The following is a 19,618-nucleotide window of genomic DNA, read 5'->3' on the forward strand; positions in this document are numbered from 1 at the left end:
ACAGCTCCAGGTGACACCACTCCCGAGGAAGCAGTTTCCCAGCACGTCACAAAACAACAACAACGCGGGGCACTCCAACAACTGAAATAGCACCTGACATCTGAGGACTTCCCACGCATTTTACAAAGACACGACTCCAATTCCAATTCCTTTTTGAAAACAATCTAGTTCCATTACACTCAACATTCTCATTGAGTGACCTTGAGAACAAAACCCCCAGGTTTGCCCGTGGTCACGGTCAGCACCCGACTAGGAGGGGGGTCCTGTGGACAGACGTGCTCAGGTCCTGGGAGGAGCCACGCGGCCAGAACCCAGCGATTTCCCACAGGAGCCAGTGCCCAGGAGCCGAGGAGCGGCGCGGCTTCCATGAGCGTGCGCCGGGCCAGGCTTCCTTCCCAACAACGCAGCCCCACCGTGGTTTCGAAAGGACGCTGAGGACTGGACTTGAAAGGCACGGAGGCTGAGACGGGGTCTCCAGAACACTGGGGTCTCCAGTCTGGCACCCCTGGCCTCTGGAGACCGGGGGAGGCCTGGGCACCGCCTGCCTCCTGGGTCAGAGGGGCTGCCCTCTCCCACCCCCCAGCATCGTTCCCAGCATCTCCAGAGTCCAGAGGAGCCCTGGGCCCCCCAGTTCCGTCCAGCGGGGCCGGGCAGCCCATCCGCATCGCACCCCCCAGCCTGGTCGGTGGTGGTGGGCGGCGAGGGAGCACATTCCTAGCATCAACTCATGGTTCTGAGGACCTTGAAGATTCCAGAAGTACCAAATGAGATTGGCCTGAACATCGAGCTCCTGGAGACACTTGGGGCGGGGGGGTCAATATTTGGTGTTGTAGCTTTAACTCTGAACTACTTGAGGCCAAGGAAGTTGTAACTAGGAGATCATTCAGCCTCCTCCAACCGCCTAAAGAAGGGGGGTGAGGTGAGGACCCAAGCCTATAGTCACACCACCAAGGGCGTTTAAAGATCTAACACACCTGAATTTTTCACATCAACCAATAAGACAGAAAAGTGTTAACAAAAGCACCAGTAATCTTCAGTTCCCTCATCTTTAATGATCTTTCATGAACGCAAAGATGCCGGGGGAGGCCCACGTCGGGACGCTGGGGACATGAGTGCAGAAAGCAGGTGGGAGATCTGAGTCGACGGCTGACATCACTAAAGCAAGGAGCCGGCCACTGCACGGCCGCCCCTGAAAAGCCCTGTATGGGTTTCTGGCTGAAAACGAGGCCACTTCAGTGGAGCCCAGCAGCCCCAGAAGCAGGTCAGCAGACGTAGCGGACACTCCCCAGTGTCCACGCTTCTCGGGGTGGTCTGTGTCTATAGGACAGCACGACGGCAGAATTACACATTCTTAGACTGCAACGGACACTTGGCGCTTTCGGAATTAAAGCGCAGCATGCAGCGTTGAAGGCAAGGACTTCCTCGTAACGGTGCACCTGGAACCTCTCTGGGCCAAAGTCAAGGTCTGATGAGCGTCCAGAAGAGAGCGGAGCCGCCTCCTCACACCCAGACGCCTGCAACTGCAACACCGCCCAACTGTCCCTCCAGAACTCAGGAGCAAACCAGCGCAAGTGATCGGGAGCAAATGCTCACCTTCTGAAGACGAGAGAACACGAGGAACCTAAAGAAAAGACGCGAAGGAGCAGGGGGGTGACACTGACTAACCCACAGCAGCGTGTGGGCAGATGAGATTTCTGACAGCAAAGTGGTTCATGACACGTGATGCCGAGCTCTCCCAGGCCAGCCTTCCCGCAGGCCGGCTTCCTGGTCCAGGGCGCCAGCAGCAGGAACCCCTACTTCAAGACGCTGCCGCCCTGGACCCTGTGCTCCTTTCAAGCAAAGGGCCTTGGATTTGAACAGAACATTTTGCTTTCAAACCTTAGCTCACTTTAAAGTATAGAGTGATTAGTAACTCAAGGTTCCCAAGTCAAAGGTCAATGACATCTGCACTGCATTTTGAAACCATGCAGCTACTGAAGTACTATTTGCACAAGAGTCGGTGTTTAAGCACCTTTGTGATTTTACAGAGTGTACAAAAAGGGAGAAGAGAGTAGAAGGAGACACTTTCAACCCATTCATAAGTAAAGCAGAAAAAAAAAAGTGCTTTCTTATGTCAAATAGGAAAGTGAAAAGCCAGGACAGTGGGTCGCTTCCAGGTCCCACCACACACGGCCCTGCACCTGAGGACGGTGCAGAAAGGCCCTTGCGTTTCCTTCCTGCTGGCCACTGAGAGTCCTAACATCTCGGAGCCGGGCAGCCCTGAGGAGTCCCTGGTCCACCCTGGACACCCAGAGAGGGAGGAGGGGACTGCCCGTGGGTCACAGTATGGCACACAAATTTTCAAGCCAGAACTGAACAGAGAGGTGTTCACAATTCAGTTGATTCAGGCAACATTTTGGCTATTTTCAGTGTGGACAGCTACACTTAAAAGCAAACATGAATCTATTGAGAATTCAGAGGTAGCCTTTATCTGCGTTTATTTATTTATTTTTAAACTAAAAGGTATTAGAAACCACCTTCTGTAGTGATATGGCTAAGCCAATACATTCACTTTAGACAATAAAATGGCAAAACATCCAAAAAAGCACTAAGTGAGGGCACCGAGATGGCATCAACGTGACATTAACACACACTCAGATGACTGGTTTGGGTTTAAAAGCTCCTTTGTGTGTCTGATACTGTGTAACCCGATCACAAACCACATTACACACTGTGGACTGGAGCACGTACTTCTCATCTGGCCAAATCATGAGGCCTAAAGGAACAGCACTGCGTTTCAGGTCTGCCTGGCATCTATGGGTTGAGCCACAAATGACAGTTCTGACATGACAGCGACCTCATGGCTTTAAAATGACGGGTGACCAAAGAGAAGCAAGGGAGGCCCTGACTCTCTAGTAACATTGCCCGTTCAGATGCTTCCTATCCAAGCTGTCAAATGCTTTAGGGAGTCATGGCAAATAACGAGGAATTAAACAGACCAGAAGTATTCAAAGGATTTACAATTAATCCTCTTAGAATTAAATCTCAGACCGCAAGGAGAGAGCACACTCTTCTTCCAATACACTGCAAACTTCCTTCCAGAAAAAGACAGCAACGAGGCTAATCTGTCCTTCATGAATGGTCAACACACACACGTACACGTGGCTGTAGAGGGGGAAGTGCAGCGGCCAGCCCACACGGCTCTAACACATAACACTGAAAAACGTGGCAGGATCACGAAAACAAAGCAACGCATTGTATTACATCATTTCTGCTATCCTAAATCTATTTACAGTCATTTCAAACAAGTACAGCAGATGCAAAGTTGGACATAATAAAAAGGAAGCTGTCAAAAAATCAGTGCAATTATTTCGAGTTGAAAATTTTCCTTACAAAAAAAGTCAGCATGTGTGTGTAACACGGACAGCCCTATTACAAAGTCACACGTGCACTGTGTCTACACTGAGAAACGTCACAGCAGCCGAAACTGCTGGCACGGCAGCTAGAGAGAATATTCTTGGTTACTTTGGGGGAGGGCTTAAAATACAAAGTATTTGCATTCTGAAAGTGAGGCATATGAACACTGAGGAAGTTTCTATTCATTGTACATTCCTTTACTCATGAGCGTGAGAGATGAGTTAAAGAGAGGTCACAGGGAAATTTCTATGGCTTGTCTGGGCCACTGGGATTGTCCACTGTCTGGATTATGTCAACTTCTAAAGCTCCTCCTAATGGAACTGCCTTAGGTGTAGGAAAATGCCCATGAAAAATCCTTTGAACTGCCCAACAGATCAAAGTCCCACTCAAGGACTCCATCCAGATCCTGACGGGTGGCTCCATGAAACAGCCTAGTGCTTCCATGATGCCAAGCAACCAAGAGAAGCCGTCCCAGCCTCCAGAGGCCTCCTCGAGACAGTCTGGTGTCCCAACTGCACAACGCTTGGCTGGTCTACCCTTAACATATTGTATCAAATATATAATCTGACTGAAAAACTGCCTTGTAAAAATAAAATTTAAGTCACTCTGCAGATCAATGTTAAATTACATTGCTGCATATATAAGAAAAACAATTCATCCAGAAAAATTACATTTGTGGCTTTCAAAAATAAATCATCCAGCAAACTTGAAGGTAAACATTAGGTAATTTATAAAAGTTGGGGAAAATCATTTCTATCATATTCATCAGGTACCACATGCACTGGAATATCCGTATCAGCCAAATCAAACCAGAGCAGAAAGGAAAAAATAAATAGCAACATTTGCATTTAACAACAATAAAAATAACATACAATATAACATCGATACCCACCCGCCCACAACCCTGCTGTAGGAATTGAACTTAAACTGTCTCTTCTAATGAGCACACGCTGGGGTAAACATCACAACAGCACTGCTTACGGCCAAACTCACACAGCGCGGAAATCACTCCACTTCCAACAAGTCCCTCCTGGGGAAGCCAGCGCAGTGGCCAGGGATCGCTCGTGGTTCTAGAGTGCAAACATTCATGCACGGGAGTGTGAGAACACTACCAAAAAGCAACACAATCTTGAAAAGAAAAAGCAGACCCTAAAATGTAGTATCAAGTGTGTATGTGAAGTCTTCTCAAAACAGAAAACCAAAACCAAAATAAAACAACCCCTTTCTAAAAGTATAGGTATGCCCAGTTTTACAACATTTATCTGAACTAGGAACATCTGAGCTTATTATAATAAGTACACAAACAGCAGGATGGGATCTCAGCAGGGCCAAAGGGCTCTCCTACAAAACGGCGACTTGAAGCAGCTCCCCCGGGTTTCTTTCATCATTTAGCTATTAGGGTGAGAGCTTGTCGAACGTAATAGGAAGTGGTGAAGGGATGGGAATATGTTAACTCTTCTTACGGTGAATATTTTAAAATATACTAGGAAGAGTACCAGGATAAGGATCTAATTGGGAGACCTCTTCTGAAGAGATAAATCCCAGTTTTTCTTTGAAATGAATTCAGATTTCTACTTCATAATTTTCACATTCAGTTTGCTTAAAGCAAGGCACACCTTACTTAGTGGGGTCGGGCAAAGCCGGCGAGTGGACACCTCTGCAATTTGCACAGCCCTGCACAGGCCTCAGGAAACCTGTCAAATGCAGGCAGAGGCCGGAGGTGCCCGGAGCCCCTCTCGGGCGGCCACGAGGTTGCCCTGGGCAGGCGTGACCCACACAGAACGGGCAGGACCCCTCTTGGCTTCCACGTGAACAGGGCTTGGGCTTATTCTACTGCACCTTGAGGTTTTACGCTGTCTCAAAATTTATCCTAATAATGGGGGGGATGGGTAGAAATTTGGGAAAACAGTTCTTTACCTGAGAAATTGTAACGACAGCCATTTGAATTCTGAACCATCAGACATGTACAAAGGTATGCAGCTAACCCAGCTGGAGACGTTTGGTTTATGAATGCTTTTAAGTAGTAAAGGTTTTATAAAACAAGCACAGGGCTGTAACAAGTACCTTTCTCAAAGTACTCTGGCCCTCCCGAAAGAAAACTTTTCCTTCAAAACGATTTTTTAAGGTCTCATTTTCTGCCAGCCTGTGATCCTGCCCAGTGTATTTGCTTAGAAAACGTTTCCCTGCATTGCTGGGGAGTCCCTCCCTGCTGGGCCCTCAGTGCTTGAGGGAGCACACTCTCCAGAAGGCTCTAGATCAGAGGTTCTCGGACCCCAGGCAGCCCTGGACCCCCAGCTGATGGTGTAAAACGCAGATGCCCAGCCACCACCCCAGAGGCCGCAGCAAGCACAGGAGTCACAGCGTTTTTACGGCCAGTGCCTTGACCACCGCCCCGACCACCGGGATCCTGGTGCAAGTGGTAGAAACATACCTTCGAGACACACGGTTCTAGATGATCCTAGAAATGACTGAAAACTACCCTAAGTTCAGATTTTAAAAGTGTATTAGTGAAAAGATTCCCTCCTTAGCTTGAATGCTCCCGGTAACTTAAGCCAAGAGTGTACTGGTATCCTTCTGAATAAGAGAAAGTGCCACTTGCTAATAACATGACAGGGAATTGCAACATTTTTAGAGCAGAGGCTTGTCATTTAAAAAGACAAAAAAAAAAAAAAAGATACAGCAAGAAGAGACCAATGCCATTAATAAGACACCCACATGCACACACGCGCGCACGCGCGCACACACACACACACCACTCTTGAGTATATATTGTCACAAATAATAGTCACCCCTTTGTCGTTGCTGCCAAAATCCAGGCCGAGTGTCCATGACAGCGCTTCCCCGCCCCCGCGGAGCCCTCACACAAGACCGAGGCGGGTGCTTACCCCAGCACGAGGCACCCTGGTTGGCACCCTCACTCCACCACAGCGCCAGAGGTAAATGTCAGGCCGGGATGGGAGGGCCATCAGCAGGGCCAGAGGAAACCTACAGAGCACAAAGCAGCACTAGGGAAAGGTTCATCTCCTTCCTAGAATCTCTGTACTGAATGTGGATTTGATTCTTAGAAAACCGCCTACAAGGACAAAACGCCCACTTAGCACAAACGGAGCTCTCTGCTGTCACCCCTGGAGAGCTGTCCACGGTATCGTTCTTAGTGCAATGGATTCTAGATTGGCAAACCCACGTCCGGGGCCCAGAACGCAAATCCCAGCAGAAGGGTCTGCCTCTCCTGCTGGCTTCGCCATCAGCCATCCTCCCGAGGGCTGGGCTCCTTCGCGGAACGCTGGCCTCGCATCCCGCAGAGCGCCACCACCGACAGCCTTCTCTGTGTTTCAGTGCATAGATCCTATGACGCTTGTCTAACCAACAACACGCAGAGAGAAGTGCACGCTGATACGCAGACTCATTCCCAGGAGTGGAAGGATACATACATTCCATTTGTGCTTAATTGGCTGAGCGACACACGGGGATGAGGCGGGGAGGGGGAGTGACTGCTGGAAGCACACTCCGTCCTCCTGAGGGTCCAGGCTGCGCGGTCTACACGAGGGGGTGGGCCGCGGGCACACTGAGTCAATTGCATACTCCTGTACTTAAGCACTGAGAAACCACAAGGGTGGTCCAGGCTCCAGGCTCCAAAACACTCTTGATATGCTAAACAGATCACAAGAAGCACCCCGTAGTCAGTAAAATGAAAAACAGCATCTATCTATCACATTAATACTGCAAACCAGATATATATATTTTTCTCTTACATTAAAGACATAACAGTGAAAAAGGATTGTACTGTATTTATCACCACAGACCCGTATTCTTTAGAAACTTTGGAAAATAAATGTCACAGTCCTATAGGACAAATCTTATGATTAGACTGTCGGCATATTGTCTTTTTTCTTTTTGTAAATAAATTTTCATTAAAATGGCACTTGTCTGCCAATCCCTCTGGACCTATAAATGTTGTAAACACACACGGCCCACCTCCTGCCACCCCTCCTTCCTTCAGGCCGAGTGAAAGGCGGGCAGTGGCAGGACGAGAGACACCAGGGCGCCTCGCCTGGCGCCTGCCCTCGGATCCCGGACAGCTGGTGGGAGCCAGGTCAGGAGCACACGGGTGTCACTCTGACATAAACTTTAGTGACAGCAACAGAATGTTCAAGGCTTTAAAACCACCATGTGTTTTACGTTGCTTTCGCTCCCACAGAACGTTCACAGCTAGTTTGAGCCCGTCAATTTCATATAGAATCATGTGTTAAAAACAAGTAAATTGAATGACCAAATAAATTAAAAATGTTTTAAAGCCCTGAGTTCATAGACTGGTTTTAGGAGATTTTTAGGAAACATGGGACTCTATTTTAATAAGCAGCTTATAAGATTTTGGCAAACCATATTTCCTACGACAATGGGGTCTCATACAGGTCTGCAGTTCAAAATCCAAGTTTGAAATCTGGGACGGAAGGCATTCTGGAAAATGGAGAATCTACTAAAATCAATGGCGTTTCATGTTCGATGCTGGCTGTCACGGAAGGGCTGGGCATTTGTTGGTCTGAGTGTAGCTGGTCTCATGTGAATCCAACTCGGTACACAATCGTAAACACTAAAAATGTCAAGCAAAGTACATGGTGCGCAGCGTGTCCTGATGGACCTGGACTGCCTTTGCCAACGCCTGGTGGTCTCGTCCGTTACTCTGCCCGGAGGTATGGCTTCCTTCAGCACTGTGGGGATGGGGGACAGAGAGAGAGAAAGAGAGAGAGAGAGAGCGAGAGAGAGAGAGAGGGGAGAGGGAGAGAGAGAGAGAGAGAGAGAGAGAGAGAGGAGAGAGAGAGAGAGCGCAGCCTTTAACGCACCACGAGGCAGCACACTGATAGCTAAGTTAGGACCACGCACCAGCCATCTGGGGAGGCAGCCACACAGCTAACAAATGGCGCTGAAGATGCTAGCTTTTGGGTGTCTGTGTCAGGCTCGGCTCCAGCCACTGGGACCCCACTGCTTCCCATTCCAGAAAAGCAGCTGCCAAAGCCTGTTGCAGAAACGACCCCAGCCAGGAAAGGCATGCCACTCACCTATCATGTTCTTTATCCACCAGGTGGTACCTGGCCCGGAAGGCCACCAGGTGAGCATAGTATGCGGGCGCCGGGATGGACACGGAGCGCGTGCAGCGCACATAGGTGTGACACAGCTGGTAGGTGAGAATCTGCAGCTCATCGGAAGAGAAACGATTGTCATCCCAAAGCACGTGATAGTGGGAAGGCCTGCTTGTTCCCTAAAAGCAGATCAGAGGGTCAGAGAGGTAAACATGCAAGAGAGAAGTCCAGAACTCACCTGCAAAAGGGTGCTGCCGAGAGAAGCTGTGCTTCCACCCCACAGCAGAATCCTTCACAGAGGATACAGTGGGAGGACGCTCAGTGACAAGAAGGTATTTCTATTATCCTATCATGTATCATTATAAACAGGCATCAGAGCCACATATTCTTTGACCCCCTACTGGTAAAATAACAGACTATACACACATTTATTTGTGTAGAGAAAACTCACAGGAAAGATATAATACAGAAATGGTTGTTTGGAGGAGAATGTCATTTGTATATACTAGGTTTTCTACAATGCTTTATTTATAAAGGCAAGAAGCAATCTCTAATAAGTTACATATTAACGCCTTTAAAATGGGAGTTTGAACATATATTTATTTTGTGCAGTGTATGCAGTTTGGAATCTTTCAAAACTGAAGGAAGTGGGGTTGGTCGCCTGGCCCATGCCCCAGGCAGAGTGCCTGCCGGGGCTCAGGTGCCGGCACGGCCGCTGCACTGCTCGCCGGGGCACCACGACCAGTCAGCTAGGAGCGCGCTTGAGGGAAGGGCCTTTCTCTGGCTTCTCCCCACCCGCCTTCCCTGCCACTCAACCCAAGCCAGCCAGCAGGCCCTTCCTGACTCTCTGTCTGTGTTCAGGCTCCCGGGGACTGGTGGGCGGCAGACGCTCTTATCCTCTGATGAAGCACATTCTGCACCCCACTTTCAGCATTTAATCGGTGGCTGTCACGGGGGCCTGCGGGCAGTGGGGTATTTTGTATCAGAGGGTGTGCCGAGGACATGGCAACCACAGCAGAGCAGGAGCCCTTGAGGCCCATTTTGTCAAGGCGCTTAAATGTCTCCAGTGCGAGATTTCCCCCATTAGAAAGTGCCTGCGCAGAAAATGGAGGGAGACAGGTTTACCCCTTAAACAAACCAGAGGCCCCGGAGGGCGAGGGCTCCACCCACCAGGAGGGAAGCCAGGAAAGACAGACTGGGACGGAAGCCGGGCTGGCCTGTACAGAAAAGCGCCCGCCCGACATGGAAGCCGTCACGGGGACAGACGAGCCCGGGAAGCACCGCGGAGGCCTCCTTCCTCTCTGAGCCACGCGCCTCTTCTTCCTTCTTAACAACCTTTAAAAATGTAAACACCGCTCAGCCCTCAGGCTGCACCCTGACAGGCTGCAGGCTGGAGGCGGCCCACAGGCCAGTTTGCCAAGCCCTGTTCTAGAGCCACCACGGCGATGCGAAGGACCTGCAGGTGTATTTCCCGTGGCAGAAGTACAAAGTTTACGGTAAGCCCTCCAAGTTTAAGTTCAAATCCCTTGGGGATGGATATCTAAGTCCTCACTTATAACTTGAAACACCCAAAAGCCCCTCTGTGGTGAAGCAGGACGGGCACCCAGAGCTAAGTTCCTCCTGTGCCAAGGGGCACAGCCTCGCAGATCCTGGTGGCTCAGCTCTGACAACAGGTACGCTGGACATGGCACTTCTGAGGTGGCAACATTCTCTCAGAATCACTCTTGGCAAGCTGTGGGTCTCTTCGCTGGGAGGGACAAGGAATGCCACATGGTGACCTTCCCCGTACACCAGTGCCCGTGCGTGGTGGGCAGGCAAGGCTGACCCCGCCCCTGTCACCTCTCATACCCCATCCAGCTCGCCAAACTCCAAGCACACAGGGATGCCACTTGTCCCCGCCAGCCTGCCTGGCCTTCGCACTCATTGCTCCTTCTTCCTGGAGCTCATCTCGGCTAAAATGGGAACCCACTCCCGCCCCAGCACAGCACCCCAGTGGGTCCTCCGTCCCCAACACCTGATGGCTCTCAGCCTCCACGGTTCACTGGTCAACCGCCTGTGTCCCCTCAGGATGGACTGGAGCCCCATCCGTGCTGTTCACCACCACATCCCCAGTGCCCACTGGAGCACCTGGCACAAGGTTTGTGCTCTGCAAGTGTTTGCTGAATGTGGGTATGACACCTCAGAGACACCAAGACTGTGCAAAGTGGACCCTCTGTCCTTACCTGGATGCCAGCATGACTACACAGGTAGAAGTCAAACTCGGTCGGGTGGGTGATTTTCGTGTCCACGGTCGTCCCTGCTGGAATGTTTCCGCTCTTCCCCACCTTCAGCAACACAGGAGCCCATTAGACACGCCCAGGGGACAACAGGACAAAGCAAGCAAGCAGGCAAGACGCAGCCACACTGCCTTCTGCTCTGAAGTCTTTAAATTGGCCAATACATTTGCTCAGTGCTATGGTATTAAAATTTAACATACACTAACAACTGAAATCAAATTAATTCCTGCTCTCTTTGGGCTGGGGTTATTTTTCGCCATCTCATAAAGGCCCCTGAGGGAAATGCAGAGTCTTCCCTTCACTGAAGCATCTGCGTGGGCCACCTGAAGGGTCTTCATCATTGTTGAGGCCAAGATGGAAACTGTCACCAACGAACAAATCTAAGACCAGACGACGGACACGTGACAGCCGTCACCTGCCCACGTGCACCCGCGCACGCACACACACACAATACTCAAGGCAGAAGAGCTAGAAAACCCTGACCGCTGTCAAGAGCTTCCCCACTCTACCGGGGGTTCAATCACCACCGCCAGGGAGGGCGGGTTGTTCCACCAGAGGACATCCAAGGAGCTGGGGTGTGGGAGGGACTACAAATTCTACCAAACCACTTAACTCTCAGTTTACACTCTAGCATCGAAAAACCACCAAACATCCAGCTATGCTACTGGAACAGCAAAACTCCCCATCAGTCATGAAGTCATTGATTGATTTTTTTTTACTCGTGCAATTTCAAATCTACACACAAACAAGAAAATCCCCAGTGTAACCTCTCTGCACCTTCAGATGTGTGTGTGTGTGTGTTTACTTCTTCTCAACCTTTTTTTACACCTTCAGATTATTTATTTATTTGTTTGTTTATTTATTTATTTTTGGCTGCGTTGGGTCTTCGTTGCTGCGCGCGGGCTTTCTCTAGTTGCGGCGAGCGGGGGCTACTCTTTGTTGCAGTGCGTGGGCTTCTCACTGCAGGGGCTTCTCTTGTTGCGGAGCACGGGATCTAGGCGTGCAGGCTCAGTAGTTGTGGCTCACGAGCTTAGTTGCTCCGCTGTATGTGGGATCTTCCTGGGATCGAACCCGTGTCCCCTGCACTGGCAGGTGGATTCTTAACCACTGCACCATCAGGGAAGTCCCAGATTTTTAATATAAGTAAAATATTTGAAAAGAGTGCCTACCTTTGTATCCCTTCCACGCTGCAGTCTCAAATCTAGACTTTATTATTCCCACACATACTTTTATTCTCTGCTACATATTTAAGTTGCCGTTAACGCTATATTGTATTACTTTGCAGATTTTAAAACTGTAGGGGTGTCCCTGGTGGCAAAGTGGTTAAGAATCTGCCTGCCAATGCAGGGGACATGGGTTTGAGCGCTGGTCTGGGAAGATCCCACATGCCGTGGAGCAACTAAGCCCGTGCGCCACAACTACTGAGCCTGCACTCTAGAGCCCATGAGCCACAACTACTGAAGCCCGTGCACCTAGAGCCCATGCTCTACAACAAGAGAAGCCATTGCAATGAGCAGCCGGCGCACCGCAACAAGGAGTAGCCTCTGCTCACGGCAACTAGAGAAAGCCCATGCGCAGCAACGAAGACCCAATGCAGCCAAAAATAAATAAGTAATATAAATAAATAAATTTATTTAAAAAAACCAACTGTATACATGTATCCTATATGTTTTGCTACTTTCTGTTTTTGCTCTGTATTACAATTTTGAGATGTAGTCATCTGGTAGCTATACTTTATTATTTTTCATTGCTGTATAAGTGCCAATATATAAATAAATACATTACAACCTTTTCTCCTGTGAACAGGAGAAGTTTTTGCTATTATAGACAATACTGCCAGAATATTCTTATAGAATACATGTCTCCTTGTACACAAGTCTGTGAGTTCCTCCAGGGTAGATCTCTAGAACTGCCAGTGCTCCAAGTGGGTTCTCCATTTGTACTCCCGTCGACAGTGCAAGAGAATCCTCTTCACAGTAACGCCTTCACTCTGTGCTAAGTGCTCTGCCTGTTAGCTCAGCCAACCCTTCCAACATCCTCAGAAGGTGGACACACAGGCCTCCTGCCACCTCAGCCTGCAGACCTCTCTTGCCAGGAGTCAGGAGGGCTCAAAGTCAGCTTATTCCAGCACCCCACTTTCTCTCTCAGAATAGAAAATAGTGAACTAGAAAACGAAGAAGCAGTAGAGCAGATTAACACAAGCAAAAGGTACTTCCCTGAAGATAGAGAAACCCAGCAAGACTCAACACGAAGAAAGAACACTTGTAATTATGTTGGGAACAGAAGGGGAACCATGGCTGCAGAGGGAGTGTGTGTTATTTGAATCATAATGGAATGATAACAACTTCATGACAACACATTGGAAAACAGAAGAAACAAACACTTGTTTGTAGAATTACATAAGTTACCAAAATCAGCTGAGTAGGATAGTCCAATCATTGTTCCAAAAGGCATCAGGCCCAGAGAGTTTTACAGGCAAGCTTTACCAAGGCTTCAAGAGTAGATTATCTTAAAGTGTGGCAGAGCATAGGAAAAAGGGGGAAACTACTTTAGCTTATTTTATGAAGTTAGTCCAGAGATTTTTATAGGCAACTTTCACCAGACCTTCGAAGAATAATCTTGGGGGACTCACATTATGAGGTTAGCCTGATAAATACCAAATGTTGTCAAGGATGTGGGTGCCGTGATGAGGAGCAAAGGGTCTGGAGCCAGATAACCTGGCTCCAATCCATCCCCTCAGCATCTGGGCTGCGTGACCACAAGTGCTGCAGTGGGCTTGAAATCTAAATTTTAAGTTTCCTTACGCTTTTTCCTACGTAACAGAAAATGTGGTTTGGGAACTTCCCTGGGGGCGCAGTGGTTAAGAATCTGCCTGCCAATGCAGGGGACACGGGTTCGAGCCCTGGTCCGGGAAGATCCCACATGCCGTGGAGCAACTAAGCCCGTGCAGCACAACTACTGAGCCTGCACTCTAGAGCCCACAAGCCACAACTACTGAGCCAAAGTGCCGCAACTACTGAAGCCCATGTGCCCTAGAGCCCGTGCACCGTAACTACCGAGCCCACGTGCCCTAGAGCCCGTGCACTGCAACTACTGAGCTCACGTGCCGCAATTACTGAAGCCTGAGCGCTCTAGGGCCCGTGTACCCAGAGCCCGTGCTCCACAACAAGAGAAGCCACCGCAATGAGAAACCCACGCACTGCAACGAAGAGTAGACCCCGCTCGCCGCAACTAGAGAAAGCCCGCGTGCAGCAACGAAGACCCAATGCAGCCCCCCAAAATAAATTAATTAAAAAAAAAATGTGGCTTGTAGAATACCGAGGTTTGGCAATCTCCTGAGACCTCTTTTGTGATCTGGGACAACGCCAGCTCATGTAAGCCCTCAGCGTGAGCTCAGCTGTCACAGGCAGAGTTCTGTCTGTCAGGTCTGGCTCATTCCTTTCTTCCCATTTTCAGTTTTTGCTAACTTGTGCCTGTTTCACTTTCTGATAGTGGTCTGTTAAAACAGACCTCTTTGATGGTGTGTTTGTCAATTTCTCCTTGAAATTCTGTCTGTTTTTGCTTCACTTTTTTTCTTTACATATGTTTAGGTCATGGCGTGAGGTACATCCACGCTCACAGCTGTTACATCTTATCGGTGATCATGACAAAGTATCCCTTTTCCTCGTTATTGACTTTCAATTTGCATTTTGTCTTCCATTTAGGCAAGAAGCATTTTTGGTGCTGTGGTGCCACTGTGGCATTAGTGGGCTGCACCGCGTGGACACTAACCCCCGACTTCCAGCCCTGCTGGTGGACAGTCTGATGGAATGTCCTTCCCTTCTGGGAGGTCTTTTTTCTCATGCAGTTACTTTGAAGCTGTGCAGTTTTAGGACAATGTGTCTAGGTATGGATTTATTTTTATTTATCCTGTTGGGAACAGGAGAGGCCTTTTAACCTAAGGGTTCTGATCTTTCTCCAACTGTGGACAATTCTCATCAGTTACAACTACAAGTCTTAAGTCTCCTGCATGCTCGTGGTTCTTGTTCTGGAACAGCCAGGAAAGGGATGAGGAGCTTGGACACCGCTGTCTTTCAGTGTTTCTCCAGACCAGACCCCTGAGTGAGCTCCCCAGGCCCTCTTCCAGCACTCCAACCACCCCATGGGCTCCCCACTTTACTGCATTCTCCCGCATTCTTTACACTATGCTGTCTATGACCATGGTTGCTAACTGGCCCTGAAACCTCACCTTTGGTAATTTCCTTATCAGATAAATGGCATCTGCCTGGACCTATCCTGGACCTGTGGGGTTTGCAGGTTCAAACTTCTCACCAAACGGAGGCGAGCCCTTCTCCAACGTGTCAGGCTGGGTCGCCACGCAGGGCCGGGTCTCCCAAGAGCCTGGGAGGTGGTGCGGGGCGTGAGACCCGTGTCCCTCGAGGCTGCCCGGCCCAGGGTCGAGGACACTCACCCGCTCATTCTTGTCGGTGCAGAAGAGCCGAGTGTGGTGCCTCTTCTGGACCACTATGAACGTGATCCCCGGCTGGTAGTCTTTTTCTAGCTTAATGCACGCCTCTCGGATAGCCAGTAACTCGTGGTGAAGAACCTACGGAAAGAAAGAAGAACACTTTTGAGATCATCATTATGTTTTCAGGCCTCTCGCTACCTTGGAATGAATCCCTTAATTATGTGTATGTTTGATACATATTTACGTTAAGGCTTGTAGTTCCACTAGCTTGTTGCTACCTGTGTGATTCTGTCTCTCTGAGCCTGTTTCTTCATTAATATCATGGAGCAAACGATACCCAGGTTTCGTGGTTAAATGGTTTAGGTTAGGTAATGGAGAAACAGGCTGAGCGCAGTCTCTGGAATGTTCTAAGTGTTACCACCCACCGTGGACATGAGGCACTGTGGGAAACACATATATGAACAAATCAATCCAACAGCTTATTTTTGGATTGGAGAAGATGGAGAGAATCTAGTAAAAAACAAAAACAAAACAAAACAAAAAACCCCCAAAAACCACTGCTTAGGAGCTGGACCTGAGTTCAAATCCTAGCTCTACCACTATGCAACTGTGTGGCTTTGGAAAGCCATGCACCCTGTGTGATCCCCAGTTTTTTCAGTTTTAAAATGGGAACATCCTACCTTGCAAGCTTGCTGTGAAGACTAAAGTCAACTGCGAAGCGCCAGGAGTTAGGGTACAATGATGCTGGCACTGTCTCCACTCCCCCACCTGTGTCAGAGAGGAACAGGCATACAGCCTGGCACAGGGTGGTGATGGCTGCTACAGGGACCACACACCTCAGGGTTTCAGCAACTGCCCTCATCAAATATTGTGTTGTGATGTCTCAAAAATATGTTTTGGGTTCTGGGTCCGGAAACCCCATTGTGGTGATTCTGTAAGATGTGGAGTGCGTGCACAGAGAGAGAAAACAGAGGATGACACAAACCCTCTTCTGTAGTAAGAATGCCCATGACAGAGGGTGAATGGGTGCTCAGAAGAGGGGAGAACATCTCCCAAAGGAAGGAACCAGATAGTTTTGTATAAGAGGGGCTTCGAGGTCAGCTGGCACAAGCTGGATCTGGACCCGAGAGGCGGCATAGGAGCCCCCAATCCAGGTTCCCACAGAAGCTCCGAATCAGGGGCCCTGGCCAGGAGCTACCAGACGGTCAAGGAACCTCGAAGCCATCCCCCTCGCCCGCTGTGGCCTCAGCTGCTCCTACTCTGGACCAGGAAGGCAATGGCACCCGCGCCTTGTCACGTGACACCCCGCCTGGCTAGCAAGGTGGCCTGGGGCCTTGGGACACACTGGAGTGCCTCTCAGGACGTCTTCCTGTCTGGGTGGGTCTCCTGCAGCATCGGATACTTCTGCCTTCCCTGCTACTGTCTCTGGACGAAGCGGGCACTGGAGACGCAGAAGGGGTGGAGGTGGCATTAGCCCTGGCCAAGTATGGACGCACTCAGGGCATCAATCCCCTGAGCTCCAGGCTCGGATGGACTCACCGCTGCCCACAGTCCCCTCAACCTGGAGATGCTGCAGGTGCTTTCACCTGGAGCATAGCAACAAACCCCCCTTTTGTCCTCACCTGCCCCTCCTCCAGTGCCCCGGTGTCTAAGAGGGTCCCCTGCCTTCCAGACGCTTCCTCAAGGCGATGCCCCACACGTCACCTAAGGTGCCGCCTCTCCCTCCACGTCCAAACAGTGGCTGCGTCCTGTTGCCTATTTCCAAAGGGCTCCCACCTACCCTCCGCCCGGCCACTGTCCTCCCCCTGCTCTGCGCTCTCCCCACTCCGGCCCGCCCCCTCCTTTGCAGACAGAGGTGACCCCCAAGCCACAGCGGTGTCCCTGCCCCACAGAGACTCCCCACAGCCTATAAGGCAAAACCTGGAGCCGGGAAGGGCCCCTGGCTGGCATGTGCTGGACCGAGTCCGCCTGGACAGGCCTCTCCGCCCCACCTGCCACAGGGTCCTGACAACCCCGAGCCCATCACTACCGCCCACACGGCGACCAGATAAACCTGGGGGCAAAACGAAAACCACCCCACTGTCTTCATTAGCGAACCTAAGAAGCTGTCCTGCCGAGAAACAGGTAAGTTTAAGACACAGAGAAGAGGGCAGGGAAAACGCGGGGGAGGCGGCCAACCTGCTGGAACTGCCCCTCGGAGACACCGTCTCGGTAGAAGATGATGCGGGTGGGCTTGAAGCGCGTGGACTTGTAGAACTGGATGAGAAGCTCGCGCACCATGGCCGCCAGGTCCTGGATGATCTCCTGCCGGTGCTGCTGGACGCGCACGGTGGCGCAGTAGCGGTTCGGGTGGGCGTCCATGCTGCCCACGACCTGCGGGGCAACGCGGGTCAGCAGGAGACCCGAGGGCCCCCGCTCTGGGGGTGAAGGGGGTCCAGGAGAGGGCTCATCACATGCAAACCCACCACCTTTACAATTCCTCTGAGTGCGTGGCTGTAGTGTTTATAAATGTGTTCCAAAGAATAAAAGCTTGCCCGAGGGACCTAATAAAAAAAATCAACAATTGTTCTGGACCCCTAATTCTGCTTGTGATTAGATGTGGCTGAATTACATCAGCCCAGAGACGGTACCTGGCGACAGTGACAGCGTTCCTAATTCTTTCAAGCACACTGTTTTCCCAAAGCCATGTGCACCTCCACACACGACACTCCAAGATTCCGACCCCTAAGAGTGACGGGTGTCCCAAAGGGAAGCTGGCCTGAAACCAGTCGCCTGCAGGTGCCACCCAGAGGGAACCAGACGGCGAGTGCCAGGGACATGACCCCACCGGGCCACCCTGCTGCACTGTTCATGCTGATCGGACAAGGAAAGGGCCCAGAAGTACGGAGATGCTGATTACGCAGGAACACAGACCAACAGGGGGCCCGGCAGGAGGTGATACTCACGGCGGCGATGGACGGCTTCTTCCCGTCCCCGGCAGGTGGGTGCGTGACATCCGCCCCCAGAAAGATGACGGGCTGCTGGAACACTGGAGGCCTGAGAGGGGAAGCGGGAGCGTCAGAGGCCAAGGCTCGGGGACACTGCCCGGACCTCTCAGGGTACTGGCGCCAGCGTTACTTTGTGTGCGAAGGGTACTGTGGCCATGTTTGTAAAGACTCCTTATCTTTCAGTCACAGGTACAGAAAACCTTACAGGTGAAAGGACGCTTGGTGCGAGATCTGCTTCAGAATAAGGCGGTGGGGGAGAGGGTGTAGGTGGAGTGTAGACTGAATGAGAGGGCTGAGGTGCTGACAGCTGCCGTGGCTGGGCTCAGGGACATGAGGGTTCTACCACGTAGATGGCTGAAAATTCCAAGATGATTATACACACAAAGAGTCCCATGGTTTGTTACCCAACCTTGGACCTGCAGCCGCACTGCAGGGTACACAGGAGCATCCTTGTTCTCTACCCGTTAGCAGCCCCCGTCCTGACACCCCTACGTCTCCAGCATGACCACACACTCTCAGGGCTGCGACACCGGCCCAGGTGAGAAGTACTGCTCTAAGCTCTCTCCCTGGGTCTTCTAACCGCCGGCTGCACTCCGGCGGTCACGACCCTGAAGCGCCAGCGTTGGGGGCACGGTTCTCGAGCCAGCGGGTGGGTCCCAGACTCACCGGCTGTGCGTTCTGGAGCTTCCTCTCTCTACGCCTCACTCCCCTTTTCTCCCTGACCGCGCCTGCCCCCGCCTCCGCCTGACCCCTGGCTCTTCCCTGCTGCCCCCTCCCCCAATCCTGGACCGCCCCGGGAGCATCCGCAGCATCACACACACGCAGTTATGACTCACACCTTGCACCAGCAAAACCACACCTGCCTCCGGACTCCTCTCTCTTCCCACAGTTCCCTCGCCTCCCTTGCTCGCCTGGCGGCAAAGCTCCCGGAATTAGCAGAACCCGTCTACTGCCTCCCAAGCAGGCCTCGTGCTGCCATGGCAACAAGACTCCTCTTTGCAAGGTCACCGACGACCTGCACACGTCCCCCAGTCCCATGGTGGAGCCTCGGACCTCATCGCACTTGGCCGGTTGGCACCGAGTGACACGGCCACGCACCGGCTCTTCCCCCAACCCTGCCAGGCTCCAGTGCTGCCTCCAGGATATCCTTCCTATCTACACCCCGCCCTGGGGCTTCTCTCCAGCCTAGAGGCCTTAAATACCACCTCCTCGTGAGGATCCCTAAACAAACCTCACCAACACCAGGCCTCTGCTTCCCCTCCCCCTCCCCCCTCCCCCCACCCAGTGTCTCCCCTGGGAGGCTGACGCACCCGCCCAGCTTCCTCATCCAGTGCTGCCTGACCGCTCCAGAGGCGCGGGCTTGGACCCACTCTCGAGTCTCCTCTCCCATTCACAGAGCATCCCACCCCAGCCGTGCCCCAGCACCTCTCCTGG

The 19,618-nt window shown here is 51.2% G+C and overlaps 1 protein-coding gene across 3 annotated transcripts in view; it reads right to left on the reverse strand.

Annotated features, from left to right (window-relative positions):
* Positions 1–6,338: 6,338 nt before the first annotated feature.
* Positions 6,339–19,618, reverse strand: part of AGO2 (argonaute RISC catalytic component 2) — a 97,854-nt gene continuing 84,574 nt past the window's right edge. For 2 of the 3 annotated variants that reach the window (XM_081258089.1, XM_081258087.1), the window contains 6 exons: positions 18,143–18,233; positions 17,376–17,570; positions 15,201–15,335; positions 10,697–10,798; positions 8,454–8,653; positions 6,339–8,105 (listed from right to left, as the gene is read on the reverse strand). In XM_081258089.1, coding sequence (XP_081114215.1) covers positions 7,997–8,105; positions 8,454–8,653; positions 10,697–10,798; positions 15,201–15,335; positions 17,376–17,570; positions 18,143–18,233 — 832 coding nt within the window. In that variant the 3' untranslated portion in view covers positions 6,339–7,996. The remainder of the gene's footprint in view (positions 8,106–8,453; positions 8,654–10,696; positions 10,799–15,200; positions 15,336–17,375; positions 17,571–18,142; positions 18,234–19,618) is intronic. The other variant, XM_081258088.1, reaches the window with a different exon arrangement.

The sequence above is a fragment of the Mesoplodon bidens genome, assembly GCF_964165515.1.
Source record: "Mesoplodon bidens genome assembly, chromosome: 16".
Lineage (NCBI taxonomy): Eukaryota > Metazoa > Chordata > Mammalia > Artiodactyla > Ziphiidae > Mesoplodon > Mesoplodon bidens.